This window comes from Pelodiscus sinensis, chromosome 3, assembly GCF_052426305.1.
Source record: "Pelodiscus sinensis isolate ZL-2025 chromosome 3, ASM5242630v1, whole genome shotgun sequence".
NCBI classification, from domain to species: Eukaryota; Metazoa; Chordata; order Testudines; family Trionychidae; genus Pelodiscus; species Pelodiscus sinensis.
Window position 1 is genome coordinate 196,410,156 of NC_143054.1, and position 19,747 is coordinate 196,429,902.

The following is a 19,747-nucleotide window of genomic DNA, read 5'->3' on the forward strand; positions in this document are numbered from 1 at the left end:
CAGGTTGGACAATAGGAAAACGTTCCTAACTGTCAGGGTAGTCAAACACTGGAATGAATTGCCCAGGGAGGTTGTGGAATCTCCATCTGTGGAGATATTTAAGAGTAGGTTAAACAAATGTCTATCAGGGATGGTCTAGACAGTATTTGGTCCTGCCATGAGGGCAGGGGACTGGACTCGATGACCTCTCGAGGTTCCTTCCAGTCCAAGTATTCTATGTTTCTGTGATTCTATAATATAAACATAAGTTAGATATTTTTCTTCCACTGATAAAACTAGACCTTTTTGTTATTCAAAATAAACAGCACAAACATTTGCAAGAGCAAATAGTGAGGTATTTTTGAAATCATATGATGACAGTGTGTCACCCGCAGGATCCCAAACACATCTGCTTCCAATTTGCATGCTCTGTTTATTTAGTTGTCCAATATACACAATCACAATAATTTTGTACCCTGGTATCATAAGTGCTTTTACTCGAGCCTTAATAACTTCAGAGGTAGTCTTTCTCATTTGTCTGCCTAGCTCTGCTTCATATTTTTCTTCTTGAAGAAAACAAGTCAGCACATCCTTCAAAATATTATTTACTGTGACCACTGGAAAACGTTTTGCAGGACTCTTTGTTTTTTTCCAAGGATTTATTTTGCTCCGACTTCATGGCTGTTTAGAGAGGATATGCTGCGTCTTTAAGAGTCAACAGCATAACACTGTTGCAAAAAAAAGCAGGCATGATTCTGGGATGCATTAACAGGACTATTGTGAGCAAGACACGAGGGGCTCGTCTACACTGGCCCCTTTTCCGGAAGGGGCATGTAAATTTCATGAGTCGTAGTAGGGAAATGCGCGGGGGATTTAAATATCCCCCGCGGCATTTAAATAAAAATGTCCGCCGCTTTTTTCCGGCTTTTAAAAAAGCCGGAAAAGAGCGTCTACACTGGCCCCGATCCTCCGGAAAAAGGTGCCCTTTTCCGGAGGGTCTTATTCCTACTTCCGCTCCACTCTGCACTGTCTAGTTTTGGGCAACACATTTCAAGGAAGATGTGGAAAAATCGGAGAAAGTCCAGAAAAAAGCAACAAGAATAGTTAAAGGTCTAGAAACCATGAACTATGAGGGAAGACTGAAAGAATTGGGCTTGTTTAGTTTGAAAATGAGAAAACTGAGGGGGAACATGATAGCGGTTTTCAAGTATCTAAAAGGGTGTTAACAAGGAGGAAGGAGAAAATTGTTCTCCTTGGGCTTTGATGCTAGGACAAGAAGCAATGGGCTTAAACTGCAGCAATGGAGGTTTAGGTGGGAAAAACTTCCTGTCTGTCGGGGTGGTTAAACACTGGAATAAGTTGCCTAGGGAGGTTGTGGAATTTCCATCACTGTCCCATCACCCTCTGTTTACCTTCCCTTCTGTAATTTGTCATACTTGTGTTGCTTTTCAGATTAGATTGTAAACTCCTGGCCATCGGGACAGTCGTGTTTATGCCGGGCTGAGCTCCATGAGGCTCTGTTTCTGATTTTGGGCTTTGGAGGTTACCAGTTACTGCACCATAAATAACCCCACCAACGAACTGCGTGTCCCACACATCAGTGCTTCACGGGAAGTTGAATAGCCACAAATGATAAATGTTCTTAAATGAACCATTCTAATTTAGGGTCACCAATGTTCCCCAGAAAAATTTCCACAGCAGTGAGTCTGAGCCGGAGTCACTTACTGGGCTCTGAGAGTTGCTGCCATGGTTTTTTGTTTTTGTTTTTAACCTTGGAAACGTACCGTAAGTTTCCTTGGATGCAAATGTACCAATTTCCATGGTCACTTAACACATACAGCAAGTGAATGTTTTATCTGTAGGATTGTCGGGAAAATCATGCGCCTGTTATATAATATGAGATTTAAAATTAGGGATACAAATGGGTAAGCGTTACCTTATCGGGTGATGCTTACTGGTAACCAGATAACTGGCACCCATCCCAGCGGGCCCACCACACTATGGGCAGGGGGTATTCTAACCCAACCAGGTCCACAGCACAATGCAGTGGGCCGGTAAAACATAGTTTAAGTGGTTAGCATTTTCAGTAGGATCGTGCATCCCTGTTTAGAATGTTGTACATGTAGGTGATACATATACATATGGTGAAATATTACACACTTGTCCTTGAGACTTATCAATATACTGCATGGTATGAATGACTTAAACGATTAGACAGGCAAACAAAGCTGTTTCTCAGCTTGCTATATAGTAGCACCTAAACTAACTCCATTCCTTCTCTGTGGATTTCATTCCCTAAAAGTCCTGCTGGCCTTGAAACGATGATTTGCAGGTAACACATGATTAACCCAGAAGAAATTGGAAAAAGCAGTCTGATAAATTACAGTAGATTACCAAAAATCAAATCAACTGATAAACAAAAATCATGAAATGTCTCTAGTCAGCAGGTAGCTATTGATAAGCAATATACCTGACACGTGTGGTAGGCTGCTTCTCGGAAAAATGGGAGACAAATGCCAAAGTGATACCTGCGTTCAATTTCATTCGATTTTTCACATTGGGTTGAAGACTTCTGCATTGAAAAATGATTTCTTTGTGATTTTCCTTTTGAATATTAGCTCTGCACTGTTAGCAGAGATTTCTCTTTGATGTGCCAGGAATGAGGTGCTCTGTTTCCCTCGCCTTGGAGCGTACTAGAGTTTCTCTCCATGAAACTAAGGCTGTGTCCACACCATTAAGAAAAATTGGAAAAGGATACGCAAATTGCGCTTCACAATTTGCATATTTTTTTCCGCTTTTCTTTCGGAGAAGGCTTTTCCAACACGGCACCAAATTTCGGGGAAACCTCTTTTGGCGAATCCCTTATTCCTCGTACAGGTTTACAAGGATGGCGAAAGAACGCACTCGCTCTTCTGAAATTTTTTTTGGAAAAGTGGATGTTTTCCTTGGATGCAGCATAGCTTTTCCAGGATACCTTCAGTCTCCCAGAAAAGAGCTGCTGTGTCGACGTAACCTAAAACTCCCCATACCATGTCCTCTGGGCTGGGTCTCAGAACACAAAATGTCTCTCTTCAGTGCCTGGCTTTGCCTTAGGGTACATCTAGACTACGTTCACCTGTTGATAGAAGAGATGCAAATGAAGAGCTAATTTGCATATATTCTAATCGTATTATTAGAGGAGGTTTTTTCAAAAGTGAAAGCAGTTTTGACGTGTTTTTTTTTTTGAAAGAACCCCCCTTTTTCAAAAGAACCGTGTACACCTCTTTTTTTAAGGAAGAAGGATTCTTTTGAAAAATGGGTTGTTTTTTTTAAAAAACCCATCTAAACTGCTTTCACTTTCGAAAAAAAAACCCTCTTCCAATAACGCGATCGGAAGAAGATATGCAAATTTGCTCTGCATTTGCATATCTTCTTTTGGCAGACAAACATAGTCTAGATGTACCCATAGTCATCACATTCTGAAATTCTGCTTCCCCTCTAAAACCCAACGCGGTAGAGCTGGTGGGTTTCCATTGGAATTCTCTAAGAGCTTCGGCCTCGATCTGCAAAGGGACTTAGGCACCTAAACCCCAGACTTAAACACTGAAGTTTGGATGTAGCCGCCTAAACGAGGCGTCTGGCTCCACCGCAGTTCACAATCCCACTGGACTCTGTAGGCATCTGAACTCACTTGGCATTTAAGTTTTCAGGGTAAAAATTCCCTTTCATGCCTAAATGTCTGCCTCTGGGCACGCACGCTGCTGCCTACCTGTAGGCACCTTTCTCCTGCTGGAGCCCAGAGCGATTCCCGAGCCAGGAAAGACAGGCGTTGGGCTGCCTAACTCCATCACAGAGCTCCATTGGTAGGCGTGCTCGGAGGCTGCCTGTTGGATCGAATCCTGTTCCGAGGAGGAGGTGGAAGTGCCCACTTTTAAACTTTCGGCCCAGTGGTTAGCGTAGCGCCCTGGGATGTGCAAGAAGCAGGGAGAGGATTGGCCCAGGGATCTTCCACCTCCCAGGAGGAGGCTCTGACCACTGAGCTATGGGATAGCCTGACGTGGGGAGTCTCAGTCTCTCCCGTTGAAGCTGTTCCACTGTGGCTAATCAATGAGCGAGTGATTGGAGCTGGGAGCTTGGACCCTGGGTGTCGTACCTCCCGGGTGGCCACCCTCACCACCGGACTGGGTGGGTTTGCTTAACCCCCCGGCCCTGTCCTTTTGCCTCATGCTCTTAATTTTGTCACTAGCATTCTGAGGCACCTGTCTCCCACTTGCTGTATAGTAGGGACTTAGTAGTGCAGTCGATGAACCGATAAGCAAAAGCTTACAGGTGAATGCTATAGACTACACATATTTCCACCACCACAGCCGCCACCACTTGCCAGTAAATTTTTTAGCAGGCTGGACGGCAGTCCGGCTCAGCCCTGGCTTGAAATGGGTCCAGGACCTACCTCTGCTGTGACTCTGCATTTAAAGTGTATTAGGAGCCGGGTGGGCAGGCAGCCTGGTTCAGTTCTAGGTTGCACTGGGTCCAGGAGCTCAGACACCCCTCTTAGACAGGGGCTGCTGCCACCCCGTGCTGCTGCCTCTTTATCAGAGGTAGCAACACAGGGCAACAGGCAGCCGGTCCGTGAGGGGAGCTGGTTTTTACACCGGCACCCCTCGCGGACCAGCTCCTGCCTGGCACCCAGCACTGCTGCCCCTGATACAGAGGCAGCACCAAAGAGTGGCAGGGGGCTCCTCAGGAGAGAAGCTGGAGTGCACTGGCTGCTGGCCCCGCCCCCATGGACTATAGAATAGTTGACTAACCGATAAGAATTCTTGAGGTTACTCAATTATTCGATATTTATCATCCCTACTGTACAGGGCACCCCACCCAGGGCTTATGGGTTGCAGTCGTGTTCTTGTGATTTTTCTTGCCATCTAAAAGCCAGCATTGCAGCATTTAAGTTAGTTTGTTGTTCCGGGCCTCTGTAATTAAATGCGCTTTCCTCTTTTGATCCAGGTTTTTAATCAGTGTTGCATATTAGCAAATGACTGGGTACTATGTCTTCCACAGATACTGCTCCCTCCAAAGAAGGGTGTGGGAAGGAGAGCCCTTCTATCCACTGCTCTGATCCACAGAAATCACATCTAACGAATGCTTCTCCTTCCTCAGGACAACGGAAAAGGGGTTTATCGGAGTTGGGGAAGAAAGGTTCAGATTCAGGAAGCTTTTGGCTCTGTTGTTTGTTAGCCCGATTCACATTCTGTGACTTATTTCTTTCCCTCTCTTTTGGTGACTAGCTGACAAAGCTTGAAAAACAGCAGCAAAGGAAAGAGAAGACTAGAGCCAAGGTACCCTCCGAATCGAGCAGAGAAAGGAATGCCCCTCGGAACAAGGATGACCCCAGTGCAAGCAGTGGAGCAGAGGGAGATGTGTCTTCTGAAAGGGAGCCTTGATCTTCCAAAGCAGGTCTCAGGTACGAATCCTTGTCACTTGCCTGGATATTCTGACGGTCACCTTGCAGAGGCCCAAAAGGCATACTACTGATACCCTTGTTTGCAGGTACTAGCCTGTGGGGCTCTTGTGGGGGTGGGGGGATATTCATTATGAAAGAGGGTCTCCTCATCATGGATGATTTCTCTGGAGGGATGCCCTTGTTTGGTGGACGTAGTTTTGTGTGTGTCCTGGACATCCTCCTCAGAGCATATCACAGCACTTGCAAGTGAACTCTCTAGGGAAAGTAATAAAGACCAAAAAACCCCTATCACGTGTGGCCGAACACTTTTCTCCAAGGGTACGTCTAGACTATAAGCCTCTTTCGAAAGAGGTTTTTTCGAAAGCAATCATCTAGACAGCCACAGCTTTTTCGAAAAGGCGATCTGCTTTTTCAAAAGAGAGCACCCAGGCAATCTGGATACACACTTTCAAAAAAGCCCTGTTTGCAGTCAAAAACGCCTTTTTTTGAAAGAGCTCTTTCGAGAAAAGGCATTCTTCCTCGTAAAATTAGGTTTACGGTCAAAAAACCCACAATGTTCTTTTGATTTAATTTTGAAAGAACGCGTTGGGAGTCTAGATGCAGGTGAAGTTTTTTTGAAAAAAGGCCCCTTAAAAAAAACCCTGTAGTCTAGACATAGCCCAAGTGATAACTCTATTTCTGACCTGCTAGCACTCATCCTCAAAGGAAACCCCTACTCGCTTTCAAGACATGAATCTGGGAGCTGAAACTCATGACTCTGCTAGACTGAATCATGGACTGACTAGCAGAACTGGATTTATGTCTTATTACAACCATCTGTAACGTATTAGCCCCCTCTTTTTGTCCTGTGGCTGCAGAGGGGCGCAAATGGTCCCTTACAATATGTGCTGGTAGCGTAAGTTCCACTTTGCGTTTTGCCGTGAATTCCTTTCCAGGCCCTGAGGAACAGCTGTGTGTGGCTCCAAAGCTTGTGTCTCTTACCAGGAACAGGTGCTCCAGTAAAAGATATTCTCTTCCCCTCCTGGGATGAGGTTTACCTGGGTGGTCGACAAATACCTTTGATGTCGCCACCCGCGCGTCCAGACTATCGCGCTGAGCCGACAAACAGCTGATCAGCTGTTTGTCGGCTCAGCGCGGCAGCCATGTAAATTTAAATGAAGCGGCGATTATTTAAATCGCCGCTTCATTTTCCTATGTCTGGTAGCCTAATCTACATGCCTCTGGCGACAGAGGCATGTAGTCTAGACGTACCCTACCTCTCATTTAGCCAGAATTTTCAGGCCACCTGTGTGGAAGAAACATGGTGAGTTGAAAGGCAGAAGAATAGGGGTAGGATTGATGGTCTGGGAAAGGGATGAAATGTACAATTTCCTTTGAAGATAAGAACACTTCCATTTCAGGTAGAGTTCTCAGGCGACTGACAGTTCTGCATCTGTCAGGAAGAAATGTGACTTGCTTATTTTGTCAAATGGACATAAAACTGCTAAAAGCAGCTTTTCTTTTTCTTACCCTGTTGCTTTAAGGCACACAAACCAGACTGTTTGATAGGACTTTTCCATTAGCAGCAATACCATTTACCATTTAGCTCCCCCAGCCTTGTCCCAGCTAGTGAAAACTGGTTTGTAGTGTGTCTCCAAGCTTCTAATAAAGCCAGCTGTATCGTAAACAAAAGCCACTTGTGTGGAAGAAATGGCACATGTGCTTGTGAGGAGCAGCATGGTAGGTTGAAGGGCACAAGGGTAGGGGAGGCTTTGAAAGATTGATGGTTTGGGTGGAATGTAATTAATGGATTGTGGGGAAATACGACTATGGAATTGATGATTAAGAACGTAAGAACGGCCGTACTGGGTCAGACCAAAAGTCCAACTAGCCCAGTCTCCTGTTCTTACAGTGTCCAATGTCAGGTGCCCGAGAGGGAATGAACAGAACAGGGAATCTTCACACGTTCCCGGATTCTGGTTTGTAAAGGGGTGAGGTAAGAGGATGGAATATAAAGGTGGAGGTGAGTGGGTGGGCAGGCTGTTTGTTAGGAGGTCTGAGTTTTGCCTAGAGGATATTATATGAACCTCTAAGGCCAAAGTTTTTTGGACACCCTCCGTTAACATCTCTGCTCAGACGTACCTTTCATCTAACATCTCTTTGTTGGAAAATAGTTTCCTGACAGTGAGATGTGTTGCAGAAGCTTCATAAAAGAGCCATGAAAACCTCTGTGAATGCCTGATGCAAAACTCAGTTGGGCAAAGGTTTTAAGTTAAGTCACATAGATCAAGAAAGTGAATTAAATGAAAAATCTTGTGCAAAAATTTCCTTTGAATATGAGAAAATACCTTCCCATTCGGTTAGCATTCCCAGGCTATCATCAGTTCTGCATAGATCAGGAAGAAACGTAACTTGCTTATTTTATCAAATGGACATGAAACTGCTAAAAGCTGCTTCTGGTTTTCTTACCCCCTTGCTTGAAGGCACACCAGCGAGAAGCATGAGGGAGCTTTTCTGTTAGCAACAATCATCATGCCTGCTCTTAGCCATCACCCCATTCCAGCTAGTGAAGTCAGGGTTGTAATGTGTCTCCTTTAAGAGATTATGACAAAGTCAGCTCTATCTTCTGACATTAAGCAGAATAAGATACTTTTTCTGCAGCTCTTGTCCTGATGTGACCTTGCTGCGATTAGAATGAAGTATCCTGCACTGAGCAAATTAATCTTGCTCCCACCTGGGCTTAGTCAGTCACTGTTCTGTCACCAGGGATCCACAGATCAGCTGGTGAGTTATCACGCTCCAGGTTCCATCAGTCTCGATCTACCAGACCAATCATAATAATCATTTATTTTCTTTCTCTCTCTACCAGCAGAAACCCTTCCTCCATTTATATCCATTGTCTACATAATCTGGCTGCACCATCAGTTATACTTTTTCATCCTTCTCTTTTCAGACACAACCCCGGGCTTTCCTGGTGCGATGAGAATTCTTTGCTGCTTTCTTTTTCAAAATGCCTTGCCTTTATAAACAGCTGGGCTTGAGTCCCACGTACACCCAAGCCATTTTACACCACTCCAGGCAGCACTGAGGGCTGGCTGCTGTAGCCCCGCCTCTTCCACCCAAGGCCCCGCCCCTTCCAGGAGGGTGGCACCATTGGGGGACCTTCGGGGGGGCACACAAGTAACATCCTTCCATGTAAAGGCTTCTCTTCCAGAGAAGTGCACAGTGGCCTTGGTGCAACTGAAAATCAAGCCCCTTAGTTTGGCTCGAGATGTGAACTTTGGCCTTTAATACACCTCAGTGAAAATAATGCACATAGTTGTGACCCTCATAAAAATATTAGTTGTAAAAACAAAGCAAGCTGGGACCCCTTTGGGCTGAGAGAATAACCCCACATCCTGACAGTCGCTAGGGCTAGTAGAACCCAGTCCCTTTGGGAGAAACTACTCAACTCCCAACAGCCACTCATGTCTGTCATCATCCAGATCTAGTGGAGAGAGAGTTAGCTGAATCTGGATCTGATTCTCGCGGGACTCCAGTACATTCTGACTCTCGGGCTCTGTCGTGGCCTGGCTAGAAGTGTTATTCTTTATCCTCTTTGGCATGGACAAGCACTGAAACATGTTGCCCTCCTGGCTTTCCCCCGTAGGGAGGCATCTCTGTGAAAAGCAATGGCCACCATCATTGATTTCCAGAAGCCATTCCCTCTCCAAAAGTTGGTATGGAATCAATCTAAAAGTGGAAGATACACCAGAAACGAGTCACCCACTCGCGACTCCCTCCCTTCCTGCTGTTTCAGTATTTTTTTGAGGATGGCTCTCTCTATTCATTCATTGCAAGGGTGAGCAATACTTTTTGATGGGGAACACTCCGAGTTTTTAGTAAGTGGCCTACGGAGCCGATGTGAGGTCTGGGGTGGAGGTTGGGTGCAGAGAGGAGCTTGGGTAGGGGACCAGAGCGTAGGAGGTAGTGGGGGGTCTGAGAGGGAGTTTGGGTGAAGGAGTAAGGTTGTGACCTGGGGCAGAGGATTGTGGCACAGAGTCCGAGAGGGGTATGGATGCAGGAGAGGATTCTGGCCTGGGGGAGGGGAGAGGAGGGGGGGCAGGGTCTGGGAAGGAGTTGAGTAGCGGGAGGAGGCAGGGTCCCAGAGGCAGGCTCTGGCTCGGAGGCACTTATCTAAGCAGCTCCCACCCAGCAACACGCTCAAGCAGGCTTCCCTGCCTGCCAGCAGCCCCAGATCACTCAGTGACTGGCTGTTCCATGTGGCTCTTTAAACTGTGTGAGGAAGCTTCACGTGCCGCCCCCACCCCCTGCAAAATCTCTCAACTCCTGTTGGCTGGAAACTGGCCAATGGGAGCTGGGAAATTGTGCTACACTGCTCCTGCCTCCAGCAAAATCTCTCCGCTCCTATTGTCTGGTTTCCTGCCAATGGGAACTGAGAGATTTCACCGGGGGTGGGCACAATACAGGAAGCCTCCTGCCCCGGCTCCCTCCTGCCCCCTACAGTGCAGAGAGCCACAGGGAGCAGCTTTGAGTGGCACAGCTCTGTACTGCAGGGGCAGGCCATGGGCCAGATTAAAAGGCTTGGCAGGTCACATCCAGCCCCCAGGATGGTTTTTGCCCATTCCTGTGGTATTTGAGATGTGTTAGTCCAACATCTAGCCCTCTCTAATTGCCACATCCCTTAGTACCTTGTAATCTCTGACATGTTTCAGGTCTCCAAGATAGTGCTTCCCACTTGTCCTTTGGACACGTCTACTGATGTGGGTAGACTTTTCAGATGTGCCTAGGAGATGTAGGTGCCCGCATGCCACTGAAAAGCAATAATCCATAGGGGCACCTTTGGCAATTTAACCCTTTGCTAACAGGAAAACAGTGCTTCCCTTGAATGGGCGTTTGAGATCTGTGTGTTACTTCTTTTCATTCTTTACCAGAGTGGTAGTTAGACCTGGCCTGCCTCTCCTACCACAGCCGTGACCCTCAGGTTGGGCTCTGATTTGGGCTCAGGTGTTGATTAGTGAGCTGCTGTGATCTGTGATGCAGTCTGGGCCGTGGGGCCTACAGGAATGAATTCCCCGGTGTGGTAGGTCACGCGCCTCTTGGACTGAGTGAAAGAAGGAATCTAGTTGCGTGAGGGGATTCTCTCTCCAGGCTTTCGCCTGTTCCGGGAAGATCTTGGGCAGGAAGCCAAAGAAACAATTAAGTCCAAATATTTCTTGAGCCTGGAATCACTGACTGAGAGGCCTGGCGATGGGGGAGGGGGAAGTGCCCCGGAGCCTAGCGATTCCTGGCCCGGGATTCCTGGCTGCTATTAGTGCAGCAGCGGTGGCAGCTAGAGCCCTGGACCGTTAAATAGTGGCAGGAGCACCATGCACTGTGTTCCCGGCTGCCTGGGGAGGGGCATGGCACGCTCCAGGCATCTCCAGCCCTGCCCCTTCCACCTAAGGCCCCGCCCCTTCCAGGAGGGTGGAGGGTGGAGCCAGGCCCCTGCCGCCACCATGCCCAGGTGCCCGGCAACTGTGTCAGCCCCTCTGCTGAGTAATACAGTCCCACGCTCCAGTCCTCAGCTCTGTTCATGTCCTCTGCCTGTTACCGTCCTGCTGGCTTACCACCACCAGCTAGCCTGCAGTTCCCTCTTCAAAACATCTTATGCTAAACTAGACGATCCCTTCGTTTTTCATACGCGGGTGGCATATTACACATGCAGTGAATCTTGCATTTCCAGACGGCCATTACTGTCTCTGTACTGATACTACTTCTAGTGCACTTCAGTAAACAAAAGGAGCTGTGACCCATGGCAGTGTGTATGCGCGGGTTATGCCAGGGGGGTTGACAGACGAGAGTGCAGGATTTCTAATGAGATCTAATGCAGTGCTGTTTACCAAAGTCATTTTGTTATGGATAGGAGAATTATTTGTCTTCTCTCCGCTGCAATCCAAACAAATTAGGTTTCTGTGAAATATCACTGCTGAAATCAGGCCAGAAGGAGAGGGAGAGGAGGGGTTGCATTTAAGAGCTTACTATTTTATGGTCTTTGCTTCAGAGCAAAAGATGCCGTCCATGCTGGCAGCGTTTTATTTTAAAATTTGGTGAGAAGGGAAGCACTTAGTAAATTTTTGCGCCATCTTATTAATAGCTCAACAGTTTAGGCATCACCATTACGCTGCACGAATACAAATCTGCATATCTCCCCACGGGATGTGGGCTTTTCCTTTTGGTGGGGTCCTGTGAATTACTTCTTTTAGCTCCTTAGCCATGCACTTTTTTTTCTTGGGTTTGAAACGGAGCACTGCTCTGGCGTGGCGTAGATAAGTGGGCAACGGGAAAATGTTCATGGATGAGATGTAACGTTTGACTCTGTCGTGAGACACTCCTATTTATGTGAGAGCATTTGAAAGTCAGCCTAACCACACAGTGTCAACTGATAATTCAGGATCAATTCAAATGCTGTGACTGCAAGCCAAGCTATTTTTCTGTACATGGTTTGAAGGAAGCATGTCCGTTGCCTGTATGTCTCTATTGATATTCTTCTTTCTTTTTCCATTTAACAGTTTGTCATACCAAGACTCTATTGGATCCTTAAGAATTCACAGTTTACATTCTCCTCAGAGTCACTCTTAAAGGACTTTGGAAAAGAAAGAAAAGCAGGAAAATAAGAAATTGTGACTCTACATCATTCTGCACTGAAAACAACCAAAGGGACGTTACCCGTTTCAGTTACAATGTGGTAGTAGTAGTGAAAATTAGTCCCAACATTTTTCTGTGTATCCCTGTTTGTTTTCACATGGTTCCTGAAGGAAGGGTGATGAGTTTTACACAAATTATAACAGAACATATGGTGACAGAGCACACGATCAATTTCCAAAAATAAATCAGGGTTTTTTCCCCCCTCAAATTATGATTTTCATTCTTGAAGCTGTCTGAAAGCAAGCTTGTATTTTTAGTCCCGTTTTGTGCAGTGTCATGCGCTCCCTGTTTCCATAGCAACGTATAAATCTGTGTATATTGCTGTGTATTGCACCATCTCTGCCTAACACCAGGTTTGGAAGTACAGTCTTTTTCATGTGTTTTTTTAAAAAAACCTGGACACTGATAATTTATTATGTGAAATATGTGTGTCTTAGCATACTTTTTTTATAAAGGAAAATACTTTATTAAACAAATGATGCTACCTTCTCTCCTGCTGGTGTTTGCTATGGATTGCTGTAATGTGGGATCTGCAATGAACTTTAACAATGCAATTAACATAGAGCACAGGTATCTGCCTGATAAGTTTGTAACAGAGTAGCATGTTCCTCTTGCCCTTAAAAAAAATCTGTTGACAAAGTTTCTACATTTAAATTTCCAAGGGTCGTCCGTCTAGATGCTTCTAGATGCTTTCTGCAGGCCACCAAAATGTAGAAGCTGCTGGTCCACTGACAGTTTCTTGTGTCTGGTGACATTTCTGTCTGATTCAGGGGCAGGTAGCCTTTGAAAACTGGCAGAATGCAGGAAGAGCAGAAAAGTAGCAGACTACAAAAACTGCCGTTGTGTGAACGCCAAGGAAATTTCAGTCCTGTCCCTTTAACTAAGGGCAATTAAAGTCTGTGGTGTCTGCCTCTTTGTTAGATGTGGTAGCACATTTATAAAATTTATTTAAGGAAAGAGTCGTTGTTACCAGGGTAACCCTCGGGCAAGAGCATATTCCTACAAAATAGCTAAATATCAGCAATTCATAAAAAATAGCCTGTTTGTCATACATTGGTTTCAGTGTTCTGTGAACAGAAGCATTTATTTTTCAAATTGACTATCTGCCTGGATGGAATCTAAATTACATGTGTCGCTAGATTATTCCTTTACAAGATGAACTGTTTGCTTTCTGAAGCCTTAGATTTCCTCTGAACGATGTGTCTGTAGCTTATGATGTGAAAACTGTTATACCCCTGTCTTGTAGCGCTACCTCACTGTCATTCGGAATCCGATTGTTACATTTCTGACATCACTGCGAATATAGAACCATCAGTGCTCATTTGCCCATGAAGCATTTCCAAATGCTGCTCTCTGCTTGTGTTTATAATTCAGTGTTTATCGTCTAATAAAACGTGTGACTGAGAACAGGAGGAATTCAGAAACTCCCCATGTATGGCTCTTTTATTTCACAAAAATTTGACTGGCCTCAATTCTGGCACACCAAACAGAGCAGCCGGTAGGTGACATGGCTTGACAGGTTTCATTTAATCTTGCTTTTAATGTTTCGCTTGATTGCAGACCCTAATCTGGCCATCATACAGAGCATACGCCATATCCTTTCCTGGTGCCAAAGCTATGCTGTGTCTCCGTGTGTAAGTGGTTGTTTTTAATTTGGAAGGGAGGGGATCGTTTTCCTCCTAACTTGCCTTGTCTCTTTGGCATCTTTTGGGCTGGAAACAGTGTCCTGTCCATGTGTCAGATCGGTGTTTAGTCAGCTATGAGGAGTGAATCCGACGTGCTCTGTAGCAGAGTCCTCAATGTCTCCAACACTAATGCTGTGTTTGAAGAAACAGCTGCGGGATCCCTCTGTTGTACCTACCGAAGCCCCTCTGTCACGTGCTTGCTGCAGACCACGTCTGCATTCTTGCATCCTGGCCGGTAGCGTGAAAGCTTGGCCTAGGCAAAATCACGTCGTTCGCGTTCGGGCAGGTAAATTGGGAGACCATAAATCAAAGAATAGCTTTTAAAATGCAAAGCGGACACCAATGGAACAATAGGAAGACAGAATTCTAGGGGTATGTCTGTGTCGTTTCCCTCCTGACCTGTCATCAAAATGAGGGGAAGGAGTATTCAGTGGAATGGGTGCTGTCCTGGAGCTTAGGAGCCCTGCAGTCAGTATTTTGCTGTGCCACCGATTGCCTGGGTGACCTTGGGCATATCACTTAGCCTCACTTCCTGTCTGTATAGTGATAGCAGCACTGCCCTGCTAGGATAAATACATTCCAGAATGTGAGGTGCTCAGATACTCCAGTGAAGGGGGCCAGTGAAGTACCTTAGACAGTGTGTCGGAGACTTCTGACCGTCCTGTCTCTGCTGAAATGTTCATACACCACACTGGGGAACAGAGAGCTAGGATGGGGTACTGAGGGAAGCTACCGAGACTTGGGGGGCTGCCAGATTCAGGCTGGGAAGGGTCATTCCGGCCGTTCCTACTGCCATTCCGGCAGCTGGCACCCAATGGTTTCCCTCCTCCGCCCCAGTGCCATCTGGCACCCTGTGCTTATGCCTCCCCTATTCCCACCGAGGAGCTGGTGCCTTGTCCCATTCTCCATGCTGCTGCTGGCACCTTTCTGCGTGCCCTGGGAGGCAGGGGGGCAGCGGGTCTCCATGCACTGCCTGCACCTGCAGCACCACCCCTGCAGCTCCCATGTCCCAGTCCCAGCCAATGGGGGCAGTGCACAAAGCTGCCTCCCCCTTCTGCCGGGATGCAGCTTCTGGGAGTGGCATGGGGACATGGCCCAGCAGGTGAGCTGCCTGAACCCCCTGCTGCACCATGAGCTGGACAGAAGTGATACATGGGCTGGCCGTATTTTGCGCACTCTGGGGTTAAACACCTCTCCAGCAAGGTTTAGGTTTACTTGGTGGCTCAGTGCAGGGGCTGGACGTAACCTCCCGAGGTCTCTGATTCTGTGCTATTCTGATTCTGTAAATCTGGTTACTTGTAGTTAGAGCCTGACGTTAGGCTCTGAAAGTTGAAAACGTTGCAGTGTGTTCAGCCATGGTTCCAGCCAGCCCTGACTTTCTGAATACTTTTGTTCGGAGCCCTAGAGTTCTATTTATGTTCAGCGTGTGTGTGTGGCTCTCTGTAAATATGTCCAGAGCCAAATTCAAATAGCCAATCATTTGCTCGGTAGCAATTGACTTGAGACAGTCAGAGCAAATATTATCAGCATTGTACAGCACGCGGCAGGAATATATGTTGAACCTCTGTGATCGGGGACTCTCTGGTCCAGCAACATCCATGGTCCGGCAGGAGCACAGATGTTGAGGGACCAAAGAGTCCCAGCGGCAGAGGTTGCCACGGTTCAGAGAGGTGCCGGCTGGTGGGGGCAGCGGAGCCCACAAAGCACCAGAGCCTGCAGTCGACAGGGCAAGGAAGCCAGCAGGGCCACTGGGAACTCCAGTGGGGCTGTCCTACCTTGGAGGGCCAGGAGGCTGGGGCGATGAATCCAGGTGGCTGGAGAGAAGAGCCCAGTGGGGAGGCTGGAAGCCCCTCCCTTCCCCTGCCGTCCCCAGACCTCCCCTGGTCCGGCATACTCCCTTGTCTGGAACAAGCCAGGTGCCGGACCAGGGAGGTCCAACCTGTATAGACTCCTCACCATTACTAGACTGTCTGAAGCCAGTCTTTTTGCCAAGGTAGATCATAGAATTACTATTTGTCTCAAACCACGTGCATGATGCACAAAACACTTTTGTATTGCTATAATTACAGCCTTGCCTGACCGTAACTAGCAGTGACAGATTTCCTGTACACGGGAAAAGGACGCATGGCATAATTTCGACTTGGCACCGAGAGAGCTTTCCCCAGCTGAGCAACTAACAGTAAGATTGGAAAGAGGGTCAATAAAATCCCCTGATAAATTACCTCACTGTTGGTGTAAATCCCAAACGGCTGATTGGCAAATACTCTACTTTGACAAAGGTAGAGGACGTTTGTGTTCTGCTTTAAGGTGAGTTCACCCCTCGGGGGCGTTTCTAGCTGCAAAACAGAACAAAACGCAGCATTTCTTGCAGCCCTGTTCATTGCATACGAACTTTACGGGCAGGGCCGAATGAAGATATGCCGAGGCCCTAAACTCTGTCCAATTTAAGAGGCTCCGTAGCATTAACAAAAAATGTGTATTATTCTAACAGAAAGGACAATGGAAATAGAAACAATAAAGTTTCCTATTTGCATATAGAACGATAGAGAGGCAGGGATGCAACTAAAAAACTAAGTTTTTTGTTTGTTTGTTTGTTTGTCTTTGGAGGCCCCTCATCATCTGAGACTTAAAACTGTGGCTTACTTAGCTTGTGCATAAACTTGGCACTGTTTACAGGGCTTTCTCGGGAATCCTGGGAAGAAACATTTCCTAAGTCTTTACAAGGCAGCAACCAGTTTTTCATTGCGAGAAGCCTATTACTAGCGGTGTTTATAGGGTTTGTGGTTTTACAGCCACCAAAAGTTTATGAGGTGCTTAACTGAAGACGACCGTGAACTTCGCCCCCTCCAGCCTCAGCTGCCACGGGAGGGCAGGGATCAATCGTGCAAGAGGGGGAAATGAAGCGAGGCAGAAGTAAGATTACAGTGAAATGGTCATAGAGTTACTCAGCAGAGGCCTCATTTCCCTTGTTAAAAGGTTGTGATTATTTAATCCCTACTCCTGCAACATGGTAGCACGGGGTATTAAGGTGAGCTGGTCCCAGAAACATCCTCTTTAGATTTGGACTCCAGAAGCGTCGCTGAGAAGGTAGCTGGCCTTGGCCAAAGGTCCATCTAGCCCAATGTCCTGTCTGCCGACAGTGGCCAACGCCAGACTCCCCAGAGGGAGTGAACACAGCAGATAATCATCACATGATCCCTCGCCTGTCATCCATTTCCAGACAAACTGAGGCTAGGGGCACCATTCTTACCCATCCTGGCTAACAGCCATTGATAGACCCAAGCTCCATGAATTTATCTAGTTCTTTTTTGAACCCTGTTAAAGTCTTGGTCTTCATAATATCCTCTGGCAAGGAGTTCCACAGGTTGACTGTGCGCTGCATGAAGAAAAATGTCCGTTTGTTTCTTTGTTTACGGAGCCGGTGTTTCTAAATTATAAGCCAGTGTTTCTAAATAAGAAGTGGCTTCAAATACAAAAACACTCCCCCCTTTCACTCACATCTTCTCACTCCTAATCTGCACAGCTTTCTCTTTTCCACGCAGTGAGCACAAGTAGACGGACAGGAGTCTGATGGCTCGGGTGTGTAAAGGAGACTGACTGGCCACCCCTGGTTCAACGCTTTGGAATCGGAATGTTTCTAAAGTGGATGAAGAAGGGGAAACTGCCTTTTAGCCCAATGAGAGAACATTCAGTGTTTAAACTGCTCCTTTCCCTGCACTGCATCTCCTAGTCCTTCCATGTCAAAGAATCCCATACACTGCCCAGAGGGAGGCAGGTTATAGAAGCTGCCAGGGTGCATTGAGACCAACGCAGATCAATCTACATCAGATGAAGGAAATGATTCAACTTTTGTGCGCACCAGCTCTTCGAGGGTAAGGCCGGAAGGAACCATCATGATCATGTGGCGCATTCCAGGCCACAGAACCTCACCCTCCGACTCCTGTCCTAGACTCCCAATTCTGGCTGAGTGACTGAAGACCCAAATCACCCTTTAAAGACTTCCAGTGGGAGAGACTCCACCATTAATGCTAGTGTAAACCTGCAAGCGACCCATGTTGCGGGCAAAGACAAAGACCCACCTGTCTGTCTGACCCTGGGGAAGATTCCTTCCTGCCTCCCACTATGGCGACAAGTGATTCCCTGAGCATGTGGGCAAGACCCCGCAGCCCAACACGGGAAAGAATTTGCTGTACTAACGAGTCCTCCCCAGCAAGTGTCCCATCACCAACCACCGGCAAGATTTGCTGCTGACGGGCGCAACTCAGCGACATGCCACTGTAGGCAGGTCTCGTTACGGCAGCCTCTCCGTGAACGTATAAAGCTCAGTCTTGAAACAAGTTAGGCGGTTTTGCCCCCTTGGGAAGAATGTTCCGGAGTGACCGCCCGGCAACCAGCTACAAGCTGAGAGTTTCGGAAATCTTCAGGGACATCTGTCGCTCTGCCTTCTCCAGTTTGGGTGGGAGCTGCCCTTCGGACATTATTAGCTCTGTCGGTCCTTTCTTCCTCCCACGCTGCCTCGTCTTTCAGCGAGACGTTCTTAGCGTTGAGCCAATACCAACATTGGCAAAAGGACCAAGCACCACAGCTCTGTTTTAATGCTGTAAGAGGCGGTCATGTGGAAACTTGTTTCAGTAAAACATTGCCATATCGTGGGTCTCATCAACACTGGGTAAACCAAACTCTCGACTTGAGCTGTATGTCATGTGAGTGCGACCGCGTTAGCCATCTGTAGGCCGATGGTGGCATCATCTATATTGGAGCGAGTTCAGGACAAAATGCTGTGAGTGTATTAACATTGATGATGCCTTTGAAATCATCAGACTTCTAGCCTTAATGGACATCATCCATCTACATGCCCAACATCATACATCACGCAGCACTCTTGCCTTTCGTGCACAACGGATGACGTGTTTCAAACCCATTAGCCTTTGGAATTAGACCTACTCCGAGTCAACATTATGCTGCTCTGGTAAATCGAAGCTCGGAGGATATTGAAGTTAAGAGCTCAACAGCTAACAAGAGAAGTCTGGGTTAGGGGGGTGCAAGCAGTCACTTCGCCATCTAGTGGCCATCCTCCACCGAGCCACAGAATTGCTTGCTGACAATTCAGCACAGAATGAACAGCTGTCCCGAACAAGAATGCGTTCTTGAAATCAGCTTGTATTAAAACTTAACTCACACGGAAACCATGCATTGCAGGCTGGGGCTGAACATCACAAATCTGCTCTTGCTAGGCCTCGTGTCGAAGGAAAGACCCTCTCTACGTCGTCTGGCCGGGAAGTTTTCTAACTCCTACACCCCTCGCCCCCCTCCGGTAGTGTAGTGCCAGAGTTGCAGTCCTACCTCTGAAATCTCAATATCCTCCCAGCCCAAGACTCTCATTTTACCGTGGCCAGAATAATTAAAACTTGGAGACAGGCTAAAGTTCCATTCAGATTCCTGAGGGATTGTTGCAACATGAAAACCAGATGATTTGGCTAGAAACACTCCCCTTTCCCCACACTGTGAGTTTGTTGTAAGATCCACGGGCGTTCTAGGGTAGAAATGCAGCAGGGTTCTGTCCTGGGAGAGCAAGGAGCTAAGAAAACCCGTCCATGGTACACTGGAAGCAAGGAGCTGTGATGTTAGGGCTACATAAGGGGCATTTGCCGTGGAATTGGGGCTCTGACTCTGAGAGTGCCTGAGACAGCAAACCCAGTGTTAGATCTCGATCCATCTGCTCTCCTTAGGTACAGCGGCATTGGTGCCAGACCCCACCACAAACCACCATGTGAAAGAGGGGAGGGATTAGCTTCCCCGGCACGGTAAATATGTGGGGAATGGATCTTGGTTTCAGCCCCACCATGGATCCACCCCCAGCACTCTTAGGGTATGTCTACACTAGCCCCCTAGTTCGAACTAGGGAGACTAATGTAGGCATTCAAAGTTGCAGATCAAGCCTGGGATTTAAATATCCCGCGCTTGATTTGCATCTTCC

At 47.1% G+C, this 19,747-nt stretch overlaps 1 protein-coding gene across 1 annotated transcript in view; it reads left to right on the forward strand.

The window, feature by feature from the left end:
• The window catches only part of DTD1 (D-aminoacyl-tRNA deacylase 1), a 103,074-nt gene extending 89,569 nt beyond the window's left edge, over nt 1-13,505 (forward strand). Inside the window, exons 5-6 of the mRNA XM_075925770.2 lie at nt 5,244-5,419; nt 11,950-13,505. Coding sequence (XP_075781885.1) covers nt 5,244-5,399 — 156 coding nt within the window. The 3' untranslated portion in view covers nt 5,400-5,419; nt 11,950-13,505. The remainder of the gene's footprint in view (nt 1-5,243; nt 5,420-11,949) is intronic.
• Nucleotides 13,506-19,747: the final 6,242 nt, after the last annotated feature.